This window comes from Phragmites australis, chromosome 15, assembly GCF_958298935.1.
Source record: "Phragmites australis chromosome 15, lpPhrAust1.1, whole genome shotgun sequence".
NCBI lineage: Eukaryota > Viridiplantae > Streptophyta > Magnoliopsida > Poales > Poaceae > Phragmites > Phragmites australis.
Window position 1 is genome coordinate 3135947 of NC_084935.1, and position 22567 is coordinate 3158513.

The following is a 22567-nucleotide window of genomic DNA, read 5'->3' on the forward strand; positions in this document are numbered from 1 at the left end:
CGCGACGGTGAGGTGATGTGCCTGGGGGCGAGTAGGCAGGAGACAAGACTAGTGGTGAGGGAGCTCTAGCCATTGAGACCCATTAGCCCCACCTCACAGGCGAGGAATTCAGATAGCTCGAGCTCGAGCGTGATGGCGGCGGTGTCGTCCGACTTCAACCCTTAGTCCAGTAGCGGCAATGAATTATTGCGCCACTGGGAACGAAAATGGCGAGAGGTTGGATGGAGGCCGACAATGCGACGATGCAGTGGTGGCACAGCTTGGCTTCCGGCTCGAGCGCGCTCCTGTTGGGCTTCTAGGCAATGAAGGGCGACATAGGGATGACATCGATCTCCAGAAGCTTCTCGGCAGCTCACAGGGACGGAACAACGACGATAAGGTCATGACGGCTAGGAATGGTGCGACGGTGGTGCTGTGGTGGTGGTGAGATTGGAAAACAGAGAAATGGAGAGTCTGGGGTTCTATATATAGAGAGAGGGAGCGGCAATAAGGCGGCAAGGGCGAGAAGGTGCAGCATGGCTCGATGGCGGCGCCTACCGGATTTCACGCGGTGGTGGCGGCTCCGCACCGGCGAGCACGTACAACGGGTGAGGAAGTCACGGGTGGCAGGCGGTTCAAGCTGCGCGTGTGAGAGAGCAGAGGGATGGAGAGAGCGAGAGCGCGGAGGGATGGGCGAGGTGGCGAGCAAGTGGCCAGAGCACTAACTGTGTCGGCCGTCGTGATGATGGGATAGCGCAGTGCGATGTCGCGCTGGAGGAGGGTGACGGTGGGCGTCAGCGGGGGATCGATGGATGGGTGACAAGTGGGCAGCTGCGCGTGCGCACGAGTGCAGACGAGCGTGTCGGCCGGGTCACACAGGCGTGCGAGGAATGGGCTGAGTGAGGCACGCCGTGGGCCGAGAGCAGGGAAACAGCGGGGGTGGGGGTGTGAGGAACCAGAGAGGGGAGGGAGATTGGCTCGGGGAGAGGAGGAAAAAGGAAAAGGGTTTTGGGACAAATTCAAAAGAGATATTTGAATTTGGGTTTGACTTTGAACTTGGTATAAATTCAAATAGGATATTTGAATTATGAAATGGGAGTAAAGCTCTGAGATTTGAAAGATGAGGAGGAAAAAGGAAAAGGGTTTTGGGACAAATTCAAAAGAGATATTTGAATTTGGATTTGACTTTGGACTTGGTATAAATTCAAATAGGATATTTGAATTATGAAATGGGAGTAAGCTCTGAGATTTGAAAGATGATTTGAATTTAAAAGATTTGAATTCAAATTGGATTTGAGTTGAAAGAAAACTAAGAATAGAGGAGGGTGACGGTGGGCGTCGGCGGGGGATCGATGGATGGGTGACAAGTGGGCAGCTGCGCGTGCGCACGAGTGCAGGCGAGCGTGTCGGCCGGGTCACACAGGCGTGCGAGGAATGGGCTGAGTGAGGCACGCCGTGGGCCGAGAGCAGGGAAACAGCGGGGGTGGGGGTGTGAGGAACCAGAGAGGGGATGGAGATTGGCTCGGGGAGAGGAGGAAAAAGGAAAAGGGTTTTGAGACAAATTCAAAAGAGATATTTGAATTTGGGTTTGACTTTGAACTTGGTATAAATTCAAATAGGATATTTGAATTATGAAATGGGAGTAAAGCTCTGAGATTTGAAAGATGAGGAGGAAAAAGGAAAAGGGTTTTGGGACAAATTCAAAAGAGATATTTGAATTTGGATTTGACTTTGGACTTGGTATAAATTCAAATAGGATATTTGAATTATGAAATGGGAGTAAGCTCTGAGATTTGAAAGATGATTTGAATTTAAAAGATTTGAATTCAAATTGGATTTGAGTTGAAAGAAAACTAAGAATAGATTTAAAATTGAGAGGCATTCAATTTTAAATATCCACTCAAAGAACCATAAAAGTAATAAACCAAATACATATGATTCAATTAATGTATGAAGAAGTTTAGAATTTAATTTAGTGCAATTGGAATATTTAGCCAATTTAATATGTATGAATATATACATACATGTATACATATATTTATATATATATTTGCTTGATTTTATTTGATTTAATTAATTATAAAAATTTAAATTAAAGTGAATTTTGCTATAATTCATATGAGATCCCCTTAGGTTCTACACCTGATAGGTGCGGATTTGAGTTCTAAATCCCATCTACAAATCTGACGGCTCTAAGTACCCAATCAGTAGTAAATGTGAGTATGAATTTGATATTTTTCTCATAGGTAACCTGTGGGCACCCGACTCGCCCACCTCATCCATTCTCTCAATTGCCCTTTTGACCTCTCCTCCACGCGACCGGTGACCACACCGCTAGCCCGCCCCCTACACCGCTGCGTGCCAATCCCCCACTGCTCATCTGCGCTAGACCCCTCCGTGCCACCCCCATCCTCCGCGCCAGCCCATACGCGCCTGGCGCCTGCTTGCATGCCGCCGGAGCTGGTATGCACGCCAGCCAACTTGCGGCGATGCTGCATCGCGGCTGCACGACATCTCTCTGTCGTCCAATGCCACCTGCCCACTTCCCCCGTCCCATTCCCCTCATCAAATTCATCCTCGCCATCGAGTCTTGTACTACTACCACTCGGTCGCCGGGAAGGCGAGCCTCGAGGTGATCGCCCCATCCTCGCCATCTCTAGGCGTGCGGTCATCATAGAGCAAGGTACTTTTTATCAGCAGCAGCAGGTGGTGGATGCGTAGAAGATGGGAGTGGAAGGCGAGTAGAAGCATCAGCAACATGGCAAGAGCAAGAGCAAAGCCCGTCTTGTTCTCTCCTGTGGCCACGAACTGGCAAGAGTGCGCATACACGTTTCTTTTCTCCCGATTTTGCCTGCTTCTTTCTACCCCATGTCAATGACAGGAACCTGATCCGTGCCATGTGAACTGCTACGAGTTTTTGTAGAATTGATATAGCCTTATCTTTCTTGTTCCAAATGGGAATTAGGACTCAGAGACGAAATCCTGAACTTGTCGGGCACCAGAAACCCAACGGCCACCTGACAGGTGCGGGTTCTAATGTTAATTTTTACCTGTTTGTCATTTTAGACGTGGGTAAGATCGAGACTAGCAGGTTTTGGGTCAGGTGTAGTTTTGCTTAACTCAACCTGACCCTGACCTGACCTGCTGCCATCTCGACCATACCGCGTTCCGCTTCACCGTGTCCGCCTCCGTCGCGACGCCATCGGTGAGCCCTGCGGACGCCACCCGCAAGGCCGTCATTATCGGTAGCGGGCTCCCGGGCCTCGCCGCGGCGACCCACCTGACCTCCCTCTCCATTCGTGGAGGCCTCGGACCGCCTCGACAGCCGCATCACCACTGACGAGGTCGATGGGTACCGCCTGGACTAAGGCTTAGATCTTCCTCACCGCGTACCCGGAGTGCTGGCGCCTCCTAGACTTCCTGGTGTTGCGGCTCAGGCCGTTCTACCCTGGTGCGCTCGTCTTCGTCGTTGCCAATGAGTCGTTCTACCTGCTCTCTGACCCGTTTTGTCTCCCCTACGTTCTCTCTCCGCGGACTTCTCCCCTGTGGGCACCCTATCTGACAAGATACTTGTCGGCCTAACCTGGCTCCGCACAGCTGCCACCCTAGACAATGTCATCCTCTCATCGTCAGGGACGACTACGACGAGGCACCTACACAGGTGCTCGGGGTCTCTCCGTACATTGTGGAGCGGTTCCGACGGCTGTTCCTCGTCGGGATATTCTTCGATCCGGCGCTTGACATGTCGTCCCGCCTCTTAAGCTCGTGTTCAAGCGCCTCGCCCTCAGCGATAATGCGTTGCCGGAGAAAGGAATCGGCGCCATCGTGACGCAGCTCCCTGCAGGATCAGTCCGCCTGAACTCCCACGCCGCGGCCATCGGCCAGTCGGGCGTGACGCTCGACACCGGCGAAACCATCCTAGGCGAGCTTGGCGTCATCATCGTCGTCAAGCAGCAGGAGGCCGAGAAGCTCTTGCCGAAGCTATCGAATCAATAAAAGCCCAAGAACTCCAAGAGGAGCATTGTGTGCCTCTACTTCTCCACCGACCGGGCGCCAGTACAAGACTCCGTCGGGATCGTGAACAACATGTTCTTCGCCACAAACGTGGCGCCGTCGTACGTGCCGGCGGGGAAGATGCTGGTGTCCGTGTTCCTCGTCGGCTCGTTCGCAGACCGGGAGGACGCTGAACTAGCCGACGAGGTGGTTCGGGAGCTCGGTGGGTGGTTCGGCGCCAGAGAGGTCGCGCAGCCGAACCAGACACCGCCCACGACGCTGGCCGGGAGGGACCCGAGGGTCGGCGACGGCTTGTATGTGTGCGGTGACCGCTGGTGCTCGGCCTTTGATGGCGCACTGGTGTCCTAGAGGAGGACGGCCGAAGCTCTGGCCAAGGACAGGGGACGGTCGTAGCAAGGCCGCGCGCGCGTTGGTTCACGCGTCAATTTACACCTATTTGAGTGGGCTGGCCTAGGGATTTCATATTTTTGAGTGACAAGCGCATCTTATCTTTTTGTAGATTGTAACTTGTATATTCCTTTTCCAAATTCAAGTCACACAATCACATTCAGTAGGAGAATTTGCTAATTTTGTGAGCAGTACCATCTGTAGGATGTACATACAACTTACCTCAAGTTCTCAACAAGACGGCGACAAGAGCCACTGTAACATCTCATCATTTCTTTTTGAGAGGATAACATTTCGTTTCAACTAAATTCCGGTGGTCCACAGTGTTAGAACTTGAATGGCATTCGTTTCTCTAGAAAAAATATGGAGCTCCCTAGGTCTTCAACGTCCCTCACAAAATTGTGAAAAGAAACAATATCTTGTATTATTGCTTGAAAGAACTGAACAGTATTCCATCACCTGTGGATATTAAGAAATTTATCACGATTATTATTTTTTTGAGTGGAATTGAATCACTTTTTTTAAAAAAGAGAATTTTGTCGCTACTAGCTGATAAGGTGATTTTTTATTTTTTATTTTTTAAATAAAAATAAAAATATATGCACCTATTTGAAAAATTACAAATCTAGGGACTACGTGAGTCTTAGATTTGTAATTTTAAAATGAGCGCACATATTTACAATTTTTTATTTAAAAAATATGAGAATATAAAAGTTCCTGATAAGGCCGAATAATGATACTGATCAGGCCCAATAGTGCTGTACAGTAGCTACCGTAGATGGGCCGACGTGGCACAAACTAGTCCATACACCCCACGCGCTTCCACCACAGCAGAGAGATTTTCTTACATGTGGGTCCGGCCAATGATCCATCCAGTCCTCAACTCCGCAAGAGGATAAGATTCAGCCCCGAAAGCCCAAACGGGCCAGAAGGCCCAACCCCGAACCTCTGACTTTCTGATACGCTCCGGCTCCGACGACGAGATGGGTTCGATGGAGGCGTCGACCGCGCCGGAGAACGGCGCGGCCACCGGCGGGGGCGGCGCGGCGTGCAACGGCACGGGCGCCACGTCGAACGGAGGAGGGTTGGAAAGGAGGCTGAGGTCCTCGACCTCGTCTGCGGCGTGGGCGGCGCACCTGCCGCTGGAGGTGGGCACGCGCGTGATGTGCCGGTGGCGCGACCAGAAACTCCACCCGGTCAAGGTCATCGAGCGCCGCAAGGGCTCCTCTTCCTCTTCCCCAGCTGACTACGAGTACTACGTCCACTACACTGAGTGTACGGAGACTCCCTGCTTCGCCCCCATCAGGATGCTTCGTTTCTAGGGTTAGGTTGGGGGGCTTCAGTTCAGATGGGGGAACTTGGGGCTTAACAATTAACTGGTTGATTGGGTTTAGAAGGATTCCAATTCGAAAGGTTCTAGCGATGATTGAGCTTTCCATTCGTTTTGGCACATTTCGGCAATGGTCATTTTAGTGCTCGAGAATTTTAGTATAATCACAACCTCTACTAATAGTTTTATTGGGAACTAGAGCTATCCGCTTGTAATACTTGCCGTGTGTTCAGGTCCTTGAGTGAGGACTAACTGCAACTTAAATGATTTGAGCTTGCAGTCAATAGGAGACTCGACGAGTGGGTTAAGCTTGAGCAACTTGATCTTGATACTGTTGAAGCCGATGTTGATGAGAAGGTAGATGATAAGGTAAGCGAAATGCATGCTGTTATATTGTTGTACATACTAATGATATCTATACCATTTACTTAACATTTTGTCAGTGGCTGCTCCGATTGGTGCTATAATTTTCCTGAAGCAATGCATATAATTGACAGCAACGCTTTTGCTAAAAGAATGCTTATATGATTATATTTGACATGTATCCAGGCAACAAGCTTAAAGATGACACGACACCAGAAACGTAAAATTGATGAAACACATGTGGAGGTATGCTACAAATTATTATTACTCATTACACTTTTACTATTCTTGTGAAACTATTATGCGAAGATTTATCATCTGAGAGTGGTACTTCAGGCATTAGTTTGCCATGCATTTGATGCAAATAATCTTTCTTGCCTATTCCACCAACTTTGAGATATCCTTGAAATATATACATGAAAAATTGAAAAGGATCCATTGGTTGCCTTGTACTTGATTTATGTCCTCTTTATTAGTTAACTATTTGAAAGTAATATTTCACTTGACCTCAATTGCCCTTGTAGCAAGGACATGAGGAGCTTGATGCTGCCAGCTTGCGAGAACATGAAGAGTTCACAAAGGTGAAAAATATAGCGAAGATAGAACTTGGGAGATATGAGATAGATACTTGGTATTTCTCTCCTTTTCCACCAGAATACAATGACTGCCCAAAGCTGTTCTTCTGTGAATTTTGCCTCAATTTCATGAAGCGCAAAGAACAGCTTCAGAGGCACATGGTGAGCTATACTTATTTGTTTCTGCTTTATAATTTGTCTGTTTGTCAGATATGTGCTGCTAATATGATATCAAAACTCCTTGTACTTAACTCCCCGTCGTGTTTGTCTCAACTCATCCATCACTGATTTTTGTACATCTACCACAAGACACCACCATGTTATCTTTAGATTTATGCACCTTCTGGCAGTTCCTGCAAGAATCAATCACATCAGTTTTCACTCATTAGTGCAAGGAAATACGTTAAGTAAAACCCCTGTTACTATAGAATTTCGTGAAATTTCCTAAATGGGGCTCCCCTGAGCACCACTTATTTTCCTGATGTCTCAGTAAAGCCTTCTTTAACAAGCTCAAACCATGGCTGCAATTCACTGTCATTACAATACCATATCTAAGATGAACCGTTGCTAGCATCATAGCATGTGCAACATATTACATTCCCTTTTTGATCTATGATCATTTTTTAATGCATTTCTTGCATTTTGTTTGTTTGTACATAGTTTATTTTGATGAGTTCTGGTTCTCATGCATGCTAAACTACTGTAAGGCATAACCAAATGTGTTTATCTCTTTTTCTTTACTTTTGCAGAAGAAGTGTGATCTTAAACATCCCCCAGGTGATGAAATCTACAGAAGTGGAACTCTGTCGATGTTTGAGGTAAGTTTGCTATCCATTTTAACTTTATCTAAAGGTATTTTGCTATTGGGACATCTTGATTCTTGATTTTGTTGGTCTTATCCACATAATACGCTGATTGGGCACCAAAGTATTACTGTTGCTGCTTTTGAGCAAACATTTAGAGAAGATCTATTGAGCTGCAGATACACAAAGAATTGCTTATGCACATCTATTGTAACAGTAGTTATAGCTAACAGTTTTCCCATTATAGGCAGAATGTCTTAAGTTTCAGGCAAAGTGGAATAAAAGGCCAGGGATTTGCGTTAGCAATTCTATCCACTTTGTTGGTTCTGGAAAAAATATCCTGTCCTGTTGAAATAGGTGGTTCAGTTGTTATTGTTCGATTTGCACTAACCGTTAAAAAACTTGAAAAAATCTTTTCAGAGCTGTTGTTTTGATGTTTCGAAATACAATCATGGACATGCATTATTCAAGAGCATGTCTGGCAGGAGTTCAATTCGTGACATTCAGCAGTTTTTCTTATGAAGAAACTAATTCTGTCGCTGAACTGTCTGAATTTTCTCTTTGGAAGTCCTCTCCCTTGTTCATTTCTATTAGTATTAGTAACGTGAAGGGTGCTTCCACAATGGCAGGTTGATGGCAAGAAGAACAAGGTTTATGGACAGAACCTTTGTTATCTGGCCAAGCTTTTTCTTGATCACAAGACACTATACTACGATGTTGATTTGTTCTTGTTTTATGTCCTATGTGAATGTGATGATCGGGGATGTCATATGGTGGGATATTTCTCCAAGGTAAAGTTCACACTGATTTCTATAAGCATTTATGAGCCTATTATAGTTACACTTGCTTTTACCAACAAACTGAATTACATTATGTTAAGCTGCTTCGTAGTTTGTATACGAGATATGAGTCACATTAGTAGAGATTAATCATTTGATGCTAAAAACATAGAGCCACCTTTTGTTAAATGGTTTTTTTTTTCTTTGCAGGAAAAACACTCTGAGGAATCTTATAATTTGGCTTGCATTCTCACTCTCCCTCCATACCAAAGGAAAGGATATGGGAAGTTCCTGATTGCTTTCTGTAAGTTTGATTCTTGTGCTACATATTCCATTATATAATTGCTAAATTTTGATTCTCTTGTGGACCAAAACTATTTCTGTACTCTAGCATTTTGTTCACAGGGTAACTGTCTTTACTATCGCAGCATATGAGCTTTCCAAGAAGGAAGGTAAAGTTGGGACACCGGAGCGCCCTCTTTCTGATCTTGGTCTGCTCAGTTATAGAGGTTATTGGACTAGAGTACTTCTAGAAATTTTAAAGAAACACAAGAGCAACATATCTATAAAGGTAATTCTCTTCCTTCTACCCAGGTCTGCTGCTTTTGTTTCTGTTTTACCCATTTTGAAAGCTGATTGAATTATGTCACAACAGCCCTGGAAATAATTATTTTCGCTTGTGTATAATTCCTAAAACTACCCTACCTAAACCTTCGGTAATCTCTTCGATGACAAAGAGTGCCCCCTGTGTTTCAAAGATTGCACTGAAACAAGTAGAGGGGATATTTTATGCTGCAATGCAGCATTACTCAAACATTCCCCAAATTAGGACGTTCAGAAGTAGTATTCAGGAACTTAATGTATGCACCTCAGGAATTTTTTTTTGGATTCAGTTCAAGTCCAAACCCCCTTTCCAAACAGACCAAGGTCAGATGGAGCCAGTGGAGTCAGCAGCAAGTTCCTCCCCTCTAACTGGCTTTTCACCGTAGCCTTCCTGCACATTTTACCTGGGCCCTGAAAACTTTTGGATGTATGTGAAACAGACCATTTGATGTTACATATCTACATTTGGATTTTTTTTTTATGTCTATGGGATTTTGGTCTTCAGTACAGTGTACAGTGTTGCTATTCGAGGCCACAGTAGATTCGTGATGTTCACTGTTCAGCATGGTGAACTGGGGCTTTAGATTCTTAAACCTGGTTCAACGTTTCTCGCGGTAAAAAATAGTAATAAAGTGGAAAATCGAAGTGGTTATGAGTGTAGTCAATGTCTTTCCATATCTAAGAATCTTGTTTGTTGCTGTCACCACTGTAATATCATGGGCAGTCATAACTTCTAATGTCATAGGTATATCATAGGGAGCTGTTACTTGTAATATATGAAGTTTAAGGAATCGAAGGATTACAGCAAACAATAGGTCAGGTTTAGATACTTAAAGCTGAATTATATCCTTAATGAATAAAAAGTGTACTGAATAGCTTTATTTCTGGAATCCAATATGTGTTGACAGAATCACGTGCAACTAGTGTAATCTGCAGAAACTTCCTCCATGGAAGGACATTTGATCCATGTGTCATCCTGTTCATTTTGCTCTAGCCCTTGAAAACTGTTGGACGTATGCAAAGCAGACCATTTGATGATACTACATGGAACAATTGGATTCTGAACGTCAATTGTTGTTTCCTTCTTGTCTCTGACCTGTACCACAGTGTTAGTTGTTAGAGTGCACATGCTTGTAGCAGATCTTTTATTATGTGCAGGAATTACTGCACGCTCGCATGAACAGTAAACGCGGTGCTGTAGCACGAGATAAGATTGGTTAGAGATAAGATTAGTTAGATTGGTTTGTTAGTTTGAATCAGATTCAATTAGAGATCTGTTTGTTTAAATAGGGCTTAGGGTTTTAGTTTAAATCAGATGAGAGTTAGAGATGATATTAGAGATAAGTTATAGATGGATTTGAATTAGGACTTTGTGGATCAGCTAGGTTATCTCCTGGCCGGTTGTATATACACAGCGCCAGCCGTGATTAAGGAATCGATCCAGCAAAAGAAATCAATCTAGTTCCCAGGTCCCTTCTCCTATGTCTTCCCAACAATCTAATATCTCCTCCTTAGCAGCTGACACGGCCCGGCTATACTCTCGGTGGGTGTTTATTCACCCATCTTTAGAGTTCACTTTTTACAAAATGAAGTCACGAAGAAATCCAAATGATGGCATAGCGCTGCCACGTCATCTGTTCATCAGTTTCTAACATATGCTTCTTATATGCGGTCATAACCGTTTGGTTTCTAACAAGCTTTTGCACATGCATGCAGGAACTTAGCGATATGACGGCAATAAAAGCAGACGACATCTTGAGCACGCTGCAGAGCCTGGACCTAATCCAGTACCGGAAAGGGCAGCACGTCATATGCGCCGACCCGAAGGTACTTGACCGCCACCTCAAGGCCGCGGGTCGGGGAGGCCTGGATGTCGACGTTAGCAAGCTGATTTGGACTCCCTACAAGGAGCAAGGCTAAGCACGACAGCTTCCGCGCCCCAGATTACACAAGCTGGCCGATCCAATCCTGTTCATTTACTAGGAGCTCCCTCACTCGTGTACCGTGACTGTAGTCTGTAACTGTAACATCAACATTGTTGTTTGTGCTGCGGTAATCTCTGGAAGCGAAAGAACCACAACTCAGCTCTCGGTTCAGTTCCCATATCTTACATCAATCGTGTTGCCTTTTTGCTTCATAGCCAATTCAGGGCGAGTATCCACTGTCCAGCAGCTAAGTGAGACCGGTCTTCTTCCCATGATTCACAGGGAACAGCTCACAGCTGTGCCGAGTGGTCATTACCAGATACAGATCCTGTCCATCCACTCAAATTGAAAGGAGGCCGGGCCCAGTGCCATGCTTAGTTTCGTGTTTGCACTTAGCATTTGTAGCGTTGCACATTTGGCTCTAGCAGCTCGGGCATACCGGCATGCACCTGTGCGCCCATATGGGTGGGGCATGCGTGTACGTACGTGCCCATGAGCCCGACGAGCCATGAGAGATCGCGAGGGGTGGCCATGTTGTGGCGATGTGTGAGGGAGAGAAACAAACTGGGGAGCAAGGGATGGGGGGAAGACGATAGATGCGGTTGGGGATTCAGGCAGGGGATGAGATGAGATCCGTCGTGGCGTGGGGACCAAACGCTCGCTCCACAGGACGGGTGCTGCACTGGTGCTGGTGCGTGCGCTCCACCTGCAGACACGGCAGTCCACGAGGCTCTTGCAGGGCGCAGGCAGGGCCACTCGTCCCGGGTCCATCAGGACCATCCTATCGAGTATCGCCACATGAACACCTGACTTCGTAAGTCTGGCACATTTTGCTCGTCCAAAATAAGGTGTAGCGCATGCCCTGTTGCAAGTAAATAGGGGGAGTGGCAACGCAACGCATGCGTGTCGAAGATATGTTCGCCGTTCGTGCTGGAAGGAAGCTGTTGAAACAAAAATCTTTGTTTCCATCCCGTGTTCCTCAGTAAGTGGTCGAGGAGAGAGGTACCGGATCGAAGCGCTTCGTTTCCGAAGGGAAGGTGCACGTACGCAGGCACGCACGATTGGCGCCGGTGGTCGGTTCCGCAGCGGCCTGTCGTGTCTAGCTCAGCCGCTTTACGCTAGCACCGATGCGCCCGCCTTCTTATCATGCGCGCACAGGTGTTGTCTGCTCCTCGGGGCTAGTTCGTTGAGCGGCGGAGCGGACGGCATCTTCCGCACCCCGTGTGGTCAGCTTCCGGCTTCCCCGTATAGCAAAACTAGTCCTATTAATTTTTAATTATGATTTTAATAATTAATGACATATATTTATTAAGATTAACATATTTGTTAACAAAATATATTAGTAAGTTTTATTGATGTAATACAATAAGTTAAGCTACCACAATCGGGATAAAATTTGATTGAATTGAAAATATATCACGAAGATTTGCATCACCGAATGATTTGATGTAGAGGAGTTTGCATTTGACAGAGCATTATGTCTAAAGACGGATAGCTTCACTGTATACTCCGATGAATATAATATGAGAAAGTGTTCCTGACAAAGGGGGAAAGACTCAGGACATCATCGAATAGTCTGGTGATCTACACTGAGTAAGACTAGAGTATTTCATACAAAGAAGAATGCAAGTGTAGAAGATTCTTTTTAATGAGATGAATGAGTTATGTTTGACGCAATTGATAATGATCAAGTGGTGAGAAAAGTACTTCAAGCTCTTCTTCTAAAGTACAAGTTGATAGTCTTCATCATCTATGACAACAACGACATCAAGAAGATGACTCCAAGTTAAATGCTCGACAAGATTACCGCCCATGAGATAATTATGAAAATAGGGGTTAAAGCTTCTACCTCATCCGACGCTAAGAATCTTGCCCTTATAAGCAAGCAAGCTCAATGTCAATATATGAAGGTAAGGATATTAAGAGGATCGATACCAAGATTGATTATCAAATCTCCATAAAAAACTTGATTAAAACTATTGATTACATCAAGAAGGAGAAGAATACTAAAAGCAAGAGAGAGACAATGGAAAGAGCCAAAGCATTTGCAAGCATGAGAGGATGAGCAAGTGAAGATGAAGATTCAAGTTCAAATGATGAGAGCTTTGCCACCCACTCTTACAAGAGAAGCTCTTATTTAAGGTCATCATCACGCAAGTCGTCATCATGCAAGTTATGATACAAGTGCCGACCAAAGATATGGATAGCGATGTAAGTAATGATAAATCTGATGAGAATTCTCACTCCTATGATGAACTTTTTTATTTGATCAATGAGCAATAAAAGGTCTTTAAAAAATAATTTAAGGAATTTAAAAAATTTAATGCTCTCAATGATATTTGTTGGGGGATGATCTCCTGTACCCTTTTGGATGGCAAGTCGAAGTTCGCCGGTGGCTGAGCACTGATGAATCCGAAGGTCGACCCGCGGCGCCGAAGAGTAGGAGGAGCGAAGGTTGTGGCGAACTTTTGGTTGGAGGTCGAAGAGAGACCCGCGGCGCAGTCACGAGACTGACCGAAGGCGCCCAGTGGATGTCGAAGCCCACATAGTCGCTCAGGGTACAGTTGTAATTATGCAAATGTACTTGATAGTACCATAATGCTCCTAAATATGCTGAGAATGCGGGAGTTAAGGGGGTGAAACTGTAAATCCTAGCGTGGAGTGGTTGAGTACAGGCTATAAATAGGGTCATACTGTACTTGAGGTGACAGAGAAATTAAGATTATTCACCTTCTAAACACGTGTCACACCCAGGAGCCTTCGGCTTTCCCTCCAGACGAAGGCCTTTCTTGTTCAGGGACTTAGCTCCAAGGATATTCATGCTACCTTTATTTCTAATTATGAGCAATTATTGAGCAAATTCAATTTGTTAAACAAGAAGCATGAAGAGTTTAAGGCAAAATTTGAGTGTATTGAATCTCAATCTAAGGCTCTGTTCGAGCAATCTATCTCTCTATTTAATTTCAATTATAAGATAGATGCTTGCACTTCTTGTGATGATTTATTGATCTATCTAGTTCACCCCTTTGTAATGAGATATGTGTTAAAAATATTATTGTAGAAACATGTGATGATCTCATTGCATAAGAAAATAATGAACTCAAGTAAGAAGTGGAAAAGCTAACAAAGGACCTGGCAAGATTAAAAAGGCAAGAACCATATTCAACCTCCTCAAATATAACCATGCTAATATGGTAAAAAAACTTGCAGAGGAGTCCACTGTGACATGCTTTAAATGTTATCAAGAAGCTCACAAGTCCTTCTAATTAAAGCAAGTCAAGAAGGAGATCAAAGAGAAGAAGAAGATCATACAACTCCCTAACAAGACCTCCAACATCTACACGAAACCTAACTACAAGAATAAAATCAAGAGCAACTATTACAAACTCAAGAAAAAGAGAAATGATAAGATAGTTGTACATATAGTTAGGAGAAAGGAACATGGGTGAAACCAACCTATTTAGGTGTCAAGGAAGTCATTATCAATATAAAGAGGCGTCAATCGGTTTGAATTATAAAGAAGACTTGAAGCCTGAGATGGCTATAGGATTTGAAGACTTCGCTCACAAAATGAAGTGAAGGTTTAAATAAAAAATCCAGGTGTATAAGATTGAGCATTTTGATGAAGATTATGATCATTATATACTCAAATCTCTATCAAAAGGTAAAAAAGGTAATGGATTAAGATACAAAATCTTTCAATTGTTATAACTCATTTGTCTTGTCTAGGATTGCATGTGTATATTCTAATTTATTGTAATACCTAGTGTATATTTTCATATGGCAGGTTGCTTGTGTTTTTCTCTTTCCTATGAGCAACATATATGATTTATTACTTGTAAGTTTCTTTCATGTCACTAGTTTCACAATTGATATCTTTTATGTGCCATAAACTAATCTATAGGGTACCCTTCCTATAGTTATTAATAATAAGTGCATATGTCTCGCAAGTATTCAGTATTTGTATACATATATTTAAGGGGAATATATCCTATATGTTGTAATTTTGATACTAATATGCGTTGCTAGATATATCTTTTGTAGTCTTATAGAGCTATCAAGAAGTCCACAAAGATATGCAATATTTAAAAACTTAAATTGGTATCATTGTCAATTCATTTTTACATTTAAGCTATCTCCATACATGATATGATTTAAACTTTCTACATCTACTTATTATATAGATGTGCATATATTACTATATTCTTACAAATGGTATTCACAAGTAAGTCTCGTTATGTGTATACACACATAAAGGGAGAGTTTAGATTGTATCATGTGAGTTTAATGAATTATGATATTTGTTTGTCTTTTTCAATTGATATCAATGTCTTATATCCTTACACTTTGTATCATTTTATTGGATCCTGATTTATAAAGTTCTCTCTCATGTTCTCTAATATTTTTCCTCGAGCTCAACATGTGTTTGTAGCCTTTTTCAAGATTGTTGATAAATGAGAGAAGTTTAACGATCAAAGCAAGAAACAAGATACAAGATATTTATGAATGTTGAAATTGACAAAGGGGAGAAGAATAAGATACAAGAAGCAACATGAGTCACTTAGGTTGACAAAAGAGGAGAAGTTCTTGTATGGGTCAATCAAGAGAGACAGTGACAATGAAGAAAGGAGGAGCCACAATAATACGGGTACTAAATGGTAAGAACATGCATCCAAGCAATGTGATAAAACTTTGTACTCTTTATGATTGATATTATTTATTATTTGTTACTTGCTTTGGTTGTGTTGTCATCAATCGCTAAAAATGAGAAAATTATAGTGAAAATGAACCTATTAAACTGTGATTGTGATTTTGATGATTAATGATAACATAGTCATTGGGACTAACATATTTTTTAAGAATATATGTTAGTATGTTTCATTGATGCAATATATCAAGACGCCACCATAACCGGAATAAATTTTTATTGAATTAAAAAAGTACTAAAAAATTTACCTTACCGGATGGTCCGGTGCATAGGAGTTTGCACTCACCGGAGCATTATGTACAAAGACTGATAGTCTCATCGAATAGTATGGTGAATAGGATATAAGACCACCAAAGTGTTCCTGATAAAGGGGGAGACGACTAAGGACATCATCGGATAGTCCGATAATTTGCATTGGATAACACCAGAGTATTTCCTGCAAAGAAGAATGCAAGTGTAGAAGACTGAAGATCAACCCACCGGATGGTCCGGTGCTTAGTTTTTGCACACCGGAGTATAACATCGGAATATTTTTTCAGAGGCGACTGCAAGTATTGAAGAATGAAGAATAACCCACTGAAAAGTTCGGTGCTCTGAGGATGAATACACCGGAACATTTTACACACAGTGGCTGCAAAGGCACGGATGGTTCAAGTTAACTTACCGGATGATCTGGTGTTAGTACTACTGTTCTCATCGGATCATCTGGTGTTAACGTCTTTTCTAAGATGTTAGGAAAACGAATAGTTGGCGAGATTGAGATTATAAATGCCCCTCTACTCAGTCATTTGAAGGTGTGGCACATTGTTGGAATCCAGAAAAACTCATATACACTTGAGAAGATATTAAAGCCACTAAAGTGCTTAAAGTGATCATTCAAGGCAATTAAGTATAAAATTAGTAAGTGGTTAATACTTTTAGGCCTAAAGAGAGTGTTGCTGGCTAATTGCTGCATAGAGAATGGGTCAAGAAGTGATCCTAACTTATAACAAGTGGAACATCAGCGTCTTAGAATCTTGTTGACTCACCGGCAACTTGAGCCGAAGTTGCTCAAATTTGTTAACCGTCGGACTTAGTGTGGAGCAGCGGCAAAACACATGTATGAGGACGCGAAGACTCTTATCTTGGTGGCTCAAGTTTTGAAGTGATCACGATGGCAAATGAACGGAAGAGAGACCAGTGGTGAGACATTTCCTTTGTAGCTTAGTTGCTCATCCGGCTTGAGTCATTGTCTTTTTGGTTTGGTGGCTTAAGAGTCATGATCGGGTACCGATCGGAAATATATCTTTGATGAAGCTCCAATATAGACTAGAATAACATTCATACTATCGATACTACAGGATAAAAATCTCTTATACCGAGTTTATCTCTCTATCTTATTTATGTTTATGTATTTATATTTTGCAATTTATTTTGCTAGAGTATGTTATAATTCTCTTGAACGGTAGAGTAGACATACTAGATAAAACTATATCATATTTAGGTAAAAATTTAGATAGATTTATCTTATAAAATCTTTAAAACCATTAATTTTTAAATATCATAATTTATCTCTTTTACAACTTCACCGTTTCTCACATCCTTAGTTGTCCGGTGATGACTGGCCCCAAATGCTCCCTGGCATCGCGTGGAGCCGCCACGAGGGTGCCGATTATAGTACGCGATGGATTGGGACGCGCCGAGACCTCCTTAGTCCAGATAGTTTAATCGGGCTTAGCCGGCCACGTCTCTGCCTCTGCCTCGCCGAACCTACCCCCTATGACCAGCATCATTTCGCACGAAACGCAACGTGGTTCCGGTTTCGATATATCCTTTTCTCGCTTCGCCTTTTCTTTATATCGAAGCTTAGATTTTGCTACGAATACTCTCTTTCAGAGTTTCAGGTTCACTGCGAGAGTACTCTCCCCTTCACCCCTGAACCTGCACTAGAAAAATAGGCTTCCGTTGCAGAAGGAAAAAAATAACCCTGGGCTCAAACCCGTTGCCCGCCTCCTTCCTTAAGAGTATACCATAAGCTCCCTTGGCCCTTTCAAAGAAAAATCGCGAGGGACTCATCTTGTTGTTCTTTCTTGGTTACACCGAGTTGCGTCCTCAGTTATGAAGTATGCGATCAGGTTTCAAGCACATACAATCTTCAATTCACCAACCGCTCACATGAACGAACTCGCTCACCGTTCAGAACACTCGATCACTCGACCCACGGATACGAATTACGATGAGCCTGTTAACACATGAGGCCACATATCCATACTTTTTTTTATCTGAATTATACTAGTAACCACGTACGTATTACACATGTAAAATTAATAATAATACGTAAGAGGCGGGGAGTAGAGAATTAATTGCAGTGTAAGAGACGTTTCTAAATTAACATGACTTTCCAAATTAGCGTGCACATTGATTGATGTTTCTAAATTAAGTGATAAATAATTTGACCGGCAGAGAAAGAAAGAAGCGGAAAAGAAGTAAAGGAGATGATGATCAATTTTAATCATGAACTATTTAATCGTATAAGTTGTACTGTGAAGATCGTTAAGATCTATCTAACTTATTTATTTTATAAAAATATAAATATATATAGAAATATATATTACACCTTTGGCCGGGGTGCAAGTCGCGGCGGACGACAAGGACGGAGATGAGATGGATCATGGATGCACGGTGCATGCGCTGTAATCCGCGGGGATTTCTTCTGTGAAGCACGCATGCAGCAGATGGCGCCACGGAATGGAACGCGCCGGGGCGGCGGCCTAATCCTGCCTCGTTCCCTTCCAGATATTCTCTCGTCGCGGAAACCACTTGTTTTCTTGCTGCGCTTCGATGCTTTATTTCTTTTGTTTAAACTAGTAAGGCGGTTCATATTAATAACGAAGCTAATTTTATTATAATATTTTATCACAATAATTTTTAATTAAAAATTAATCTATTTTTATTATTTATTTATTTTATTTAGAATCTTCATTTAGATATATTGGTTCTTCGATCGTATGAAAATTGACGGCAAATTTTTATAAATTTTAATTTCGAATTTAGCAATTTATTAATTGTATTTGATATTTATTTTTTGTTAAATCTAAACCGTCAAATGTTCGTAGCAACGAGTGATCGAGATCTTTTTCTTTTTATTAAATTAATATAGTAATTTCTTAAATTAATATAGTAATTTCATGATCTTAAAAATAATCATGATGGTTCTTTTCCTTCTCATATAATAATATAATAGATCATCTCGCTCTCCCTCTCTCTGTATCTGGAAGACTAGAGTTTTTGGAAAAGCAAATTGTTACTCCATGCAGCTCAGGTAGTCAGGGATGAAGAGAGTCTCTACTCTTATCCTTCTGCCATGTCAGGCGCACCCTCCTCAGAGGCTCAGAGCCTTTTCCTAGTGGACAGAACCGACTGTCAGTGTCCGGGGCCCACGAGAAAAGAAACGGGAACACCATATCCACGCAAAATTTGTGTGTGCTGACAGTAAAACTTTGTTTCCCATTGATATTCAGACTCAGCCTCAGACCCTGCTCTGCCTTTTTTTCCCCGTGACTACCGCACCACCATGATGCATGTCTCATCGATTTAACCGACCCAACCCAGGTTAAGCTGCCAAAAGACACGCGAAAAACTATCATCTCATCGAGCGAGAAATTACTTTATCATATGATTCAAATCGAAGCAAAGCTCCCTGTCCCTGGCCATCGGTGACAGCTTTGAGTGGCGTGAATAGTCCCCAGTTGATCGTCTTTTTTCAGCCAAAGTGTCCTGGTAAATCCGCGCCCTTCTGCATTGCCCATATCTTTGCTGTCCTTTCCCATTTGCCACAATAATTCTTTCCTGAACTCACCGACTTTGGCAAGAATATTTGTTCGGGTATCTAATTCTGGAGCAACGAGTCGCACTTGTTTTGTCTTGCTTGCCAATGCTCTACACGGTTTGGTGTGGTCACGTACAGCTCATGCAGTTGGGTTGGTAGCCTCAACCAATTTCCACTCGGTATTCTTCGGTTCAGTACGTGTGAAACGTCGCCTGGTTTATTCATTTCCCTGCATAAATTACTAGCACCGAATGGAATTGCATCAGATTTGCTCAAAGAACTGCGATTCAGAACAACACGGCATGATATATACTAATGAATCCACCTAATCAAGCTAAGAAACTTCCTGAGCACTTCACAGCGATAACTAGGGATTTTTTTCTTCTTCTGTGTGTGTGATGTGGGAATTGGATTCATAGCACGTTCAAATCAAATGAGATGGTTTTCTCTCTTTTTTTCGTGATTGATCATACGGTGCGTAATGTGTTTTTTTTTTCACAGGGTAAAAGAGAGATATATTGATCAAGTACGGGTAGGATTACAATCTTGGACCACTAAAGGCTCAATGCATTCAGGGATGCCAGCCAGCCATGTCCCCGTGCTGTGAACACGACGAGCAAGTTAGGCAAGTTCATGAGCTACCCTATTTTGATCTCTCTTCACCTTGAGAGACACGCACTTCTCCAAGAGCATGCACGAAGTCCTTAGCGTCTTGAATGATCACCACATAAGTTGAACCGTCCATGTCAGGATGTTGGGAGTGCAGTGATGCAGCTTGCACATTCAGACTCCAGAATCACAGGGCCACCCGGGCATTGGTGTGCAAGTCTAAGCCCTTTACAACAGGCTATCAGTTCTTCTTCCTCAGCTGATGCACATCTCCAGATGAGGCGCCAATCTGAAACTAGTATTTCCCCCTCATCATCTCTGACAATCATACCAGCACTTCATAGGCCAGATTGTTCTATAAAACATTCATCAACACTGATCTTGATCCATCCAGGGCCAGGCGCTCTCCAACGTTTAGTTGGCCTTGTGCACACAGGAACTGAATCACGCGGCCAAGAACGCACCTTGTTTGAGATCTCACACACCATATTTTTCCCCCCTTTAAGATCAGGATTGAAGCCTGCTTTATTTGGAAAATAGTTCCACACAGGGAGTTCAGAAAATTAACCGAGCCTCTAGTGGAATACTTGGCCCGTCCATGAGTGATTGCATTACGATTAGTCCAATTCTTCCATAACATCATTTGGAGTGAAGTGCATATTTCGTTTGTCAACCTGGATAATAAGGGCATTTTCAACCATCCATGCCAGCGAGTTATAAGAGATGTCACGTTAGATTTTTGCCCACATGAAGGAGAGAATGAATGGAAAGATAGAAAGTCTAACTAATGGTTAGTAGATAGTCTACATATTAAATACAATAATATTATAGTCTATTACATGTGTGCCTATATTTATTTATAGACATTGCTATAGTTATACTATTAGGAAAGTTAATTATTGTACTATCTATGAGTGATATGTACACGTCTCTTACAGATAGCAACTATAGGAACCAAGCTAGGCTTGTACACTTTAATTAAGTAATCACAAACATCTTCTAACCCATGGTCTTGTGTACTAATTACAATTTAAGCTCGGTCCTTGCACCAATAGGCATCCCATGCAGGAACTGCATCCAGCTCAGGACTAGCCAGGCCACACTCATTCTCTCTCTCATGCACATCATACAAATCAAAGGAGGAAATTACGAAGAATATTTGACTTGTGCAGCTCCAATTATGCATGCAGGATCGTCTTAAAGTTTAAACTAGAAATATATTCCCTGTCCTGACCTAGCGCTTTACAATCCTAGCGAGTTAAGCTTCATGTTCTTTCCTATCACTCCTAATAATTTCCCAGCACTCATTCGTGTCCCTGTCACGACAGCTCCTGGATGGATGCCAAGAAACTCCAAGGCCTAACGCCCGTCACCCTCTCGGATTGATGAATACAAGACGCGCAATCATTTTCAGGGCATGCTTTCCTCCTAACAGCAAGCAACCCGGATTAGGATATCATCTAGTACCCTTTTTTGTCATCCTCAAACTCCAAAAAAAAGTCAGACTCCACTTAGCTCATGTTTATTTTTATTCTGATTCTATAAAAACAAACAGTCACAATCTAAAAGTTTATTCTCTATGTTGTGTTACAAAATCTCACTATCCATTACTTGGTGGAAATTAATTTCTCCACAAAATCCAGATTATGACAATCCATAGAAAATATACCTGACTTTAATTTGGAATTTAGAAAAAAAAAATTATTGAGCAACTAGGTGGGGCAAATTAATATTTTCTAAAAAAGATTGTGTTTTGTCTTGTAATTTTTCAAGTCCCTTAAGTTTGCTGCAGATGTAAAACTCTTCCCCCGATCCACATCTACCTGGTAGGGAAATTTATAGTAGTTGGACATGTGGACATGCTCCTGAATCTAAGGCCCATGTCTATCTGAAACTCTGTAAGCTACTGAAATTTTAAATACTCAAACTCTATTTCATCACAGCAACATTGGAAAAAAGATTACTAGCAGCAGTAACTCATCTGATGCCACCTGTCCTTCTCACCAAAAATGTAAATTTGATACGCATTGTTTTTTTTCCAGATTTGTTCTGATTTTTTTTATGTAGCTGTTGTCCTGTTTGGAATGGATTGTTGAGTGGTAGGGGGAGAAAGCCAGGCAGCTCAAGTGAGCTGGAGGAAAGGGGTCAAAGTCTGGAACAGCCTAGGGGCATGTGGGGCTCTTACTTTCCTACCAGTGCCCAGCGGCTGCACATATCATTTGGTAGATTCTTTCGTTTTTCTTTTGCCTCCTTTGGCTTGGAAGAATGGAAGAGTAAGTATCTTCTTGGTTGTTTAAAAATTTCAGGCTATTTTTCCCAAAAAGGTGCATACTAAATGATTCATGAATAGATAACAAGTATCCAAATTTTATTACTTTCTGAACATAGAAAGAGGACGTTCCCTATCGACAACAATAGAAAAAAAAAACATAAATCACAACAATGAACACCACCCACACCCCCTCACATTAGACAGCCAAAATCAAGAAAAATAAATAAATGATAGGAAAATGCCTAATGCTAGCATTATTTTAATATACATTTCTATACTCCTATAAAATAGATGAATTAGATCAAATCCGAACGTCTCTATCGCCCACCCGAGTTAGTTAAATGATCGCCGTGTAAAATTAGATCCCATTCTTTCTTTCAAAAATACTTTCATCTCTCCGCCCACAAATTAA

General features: G+C 42.5%; 1 protein-coding gene and 1 pseudogene across 2 annotated transcripts; both read left to right on the top strand.

The window, feature by feature from the left end:
• Window positions 1-178: 178 nt before the first annotated feature.
• Window positions 179-4566, top strand: LOC133892997 (uncharacterized; annotated as a pseudogene).
• Window positions 4567-5284: 718 nt separating this feature from the next.
• On the top strand, window positions 5285-10943 carry LOC133892677 (putative MYST-like histone acetyltransferase 1). 2 transcript variants are annotated; one of them, XM_062333577.1, is made up of 9 exons: window positions 5285-5655; window positions 5991-6079; window positions 6260-6319; window positions 6598-6810; window positions 7398-7466; window positions 8081-8242; window positions 8441-8534; window positions 8659-8801; window positions 10550-10943. In XM_062333577.1, the coding sequence occupies exons 1-9, from the start codon at window positions 5364-5366 to the stop codon at window positions 10751-10753; spliced, it is 1326 nt and encodes a 441-aa protein (XP_062189561.1). In that variant the 5' UTR covers window positions 5285-5363; the 3' UTR covers window positions 10754-10943. The 2 variants fall into 2 exon arrangements, with proteins under 2 accessions (XP_062189561.1, XP_062189562.1); XM_062333578.1 differs by having other exon boundaries at window positions 5449-5582.
• The last annotated feature ends 11624 nt before the right edge of the window (window positions 10944-22567 follow it).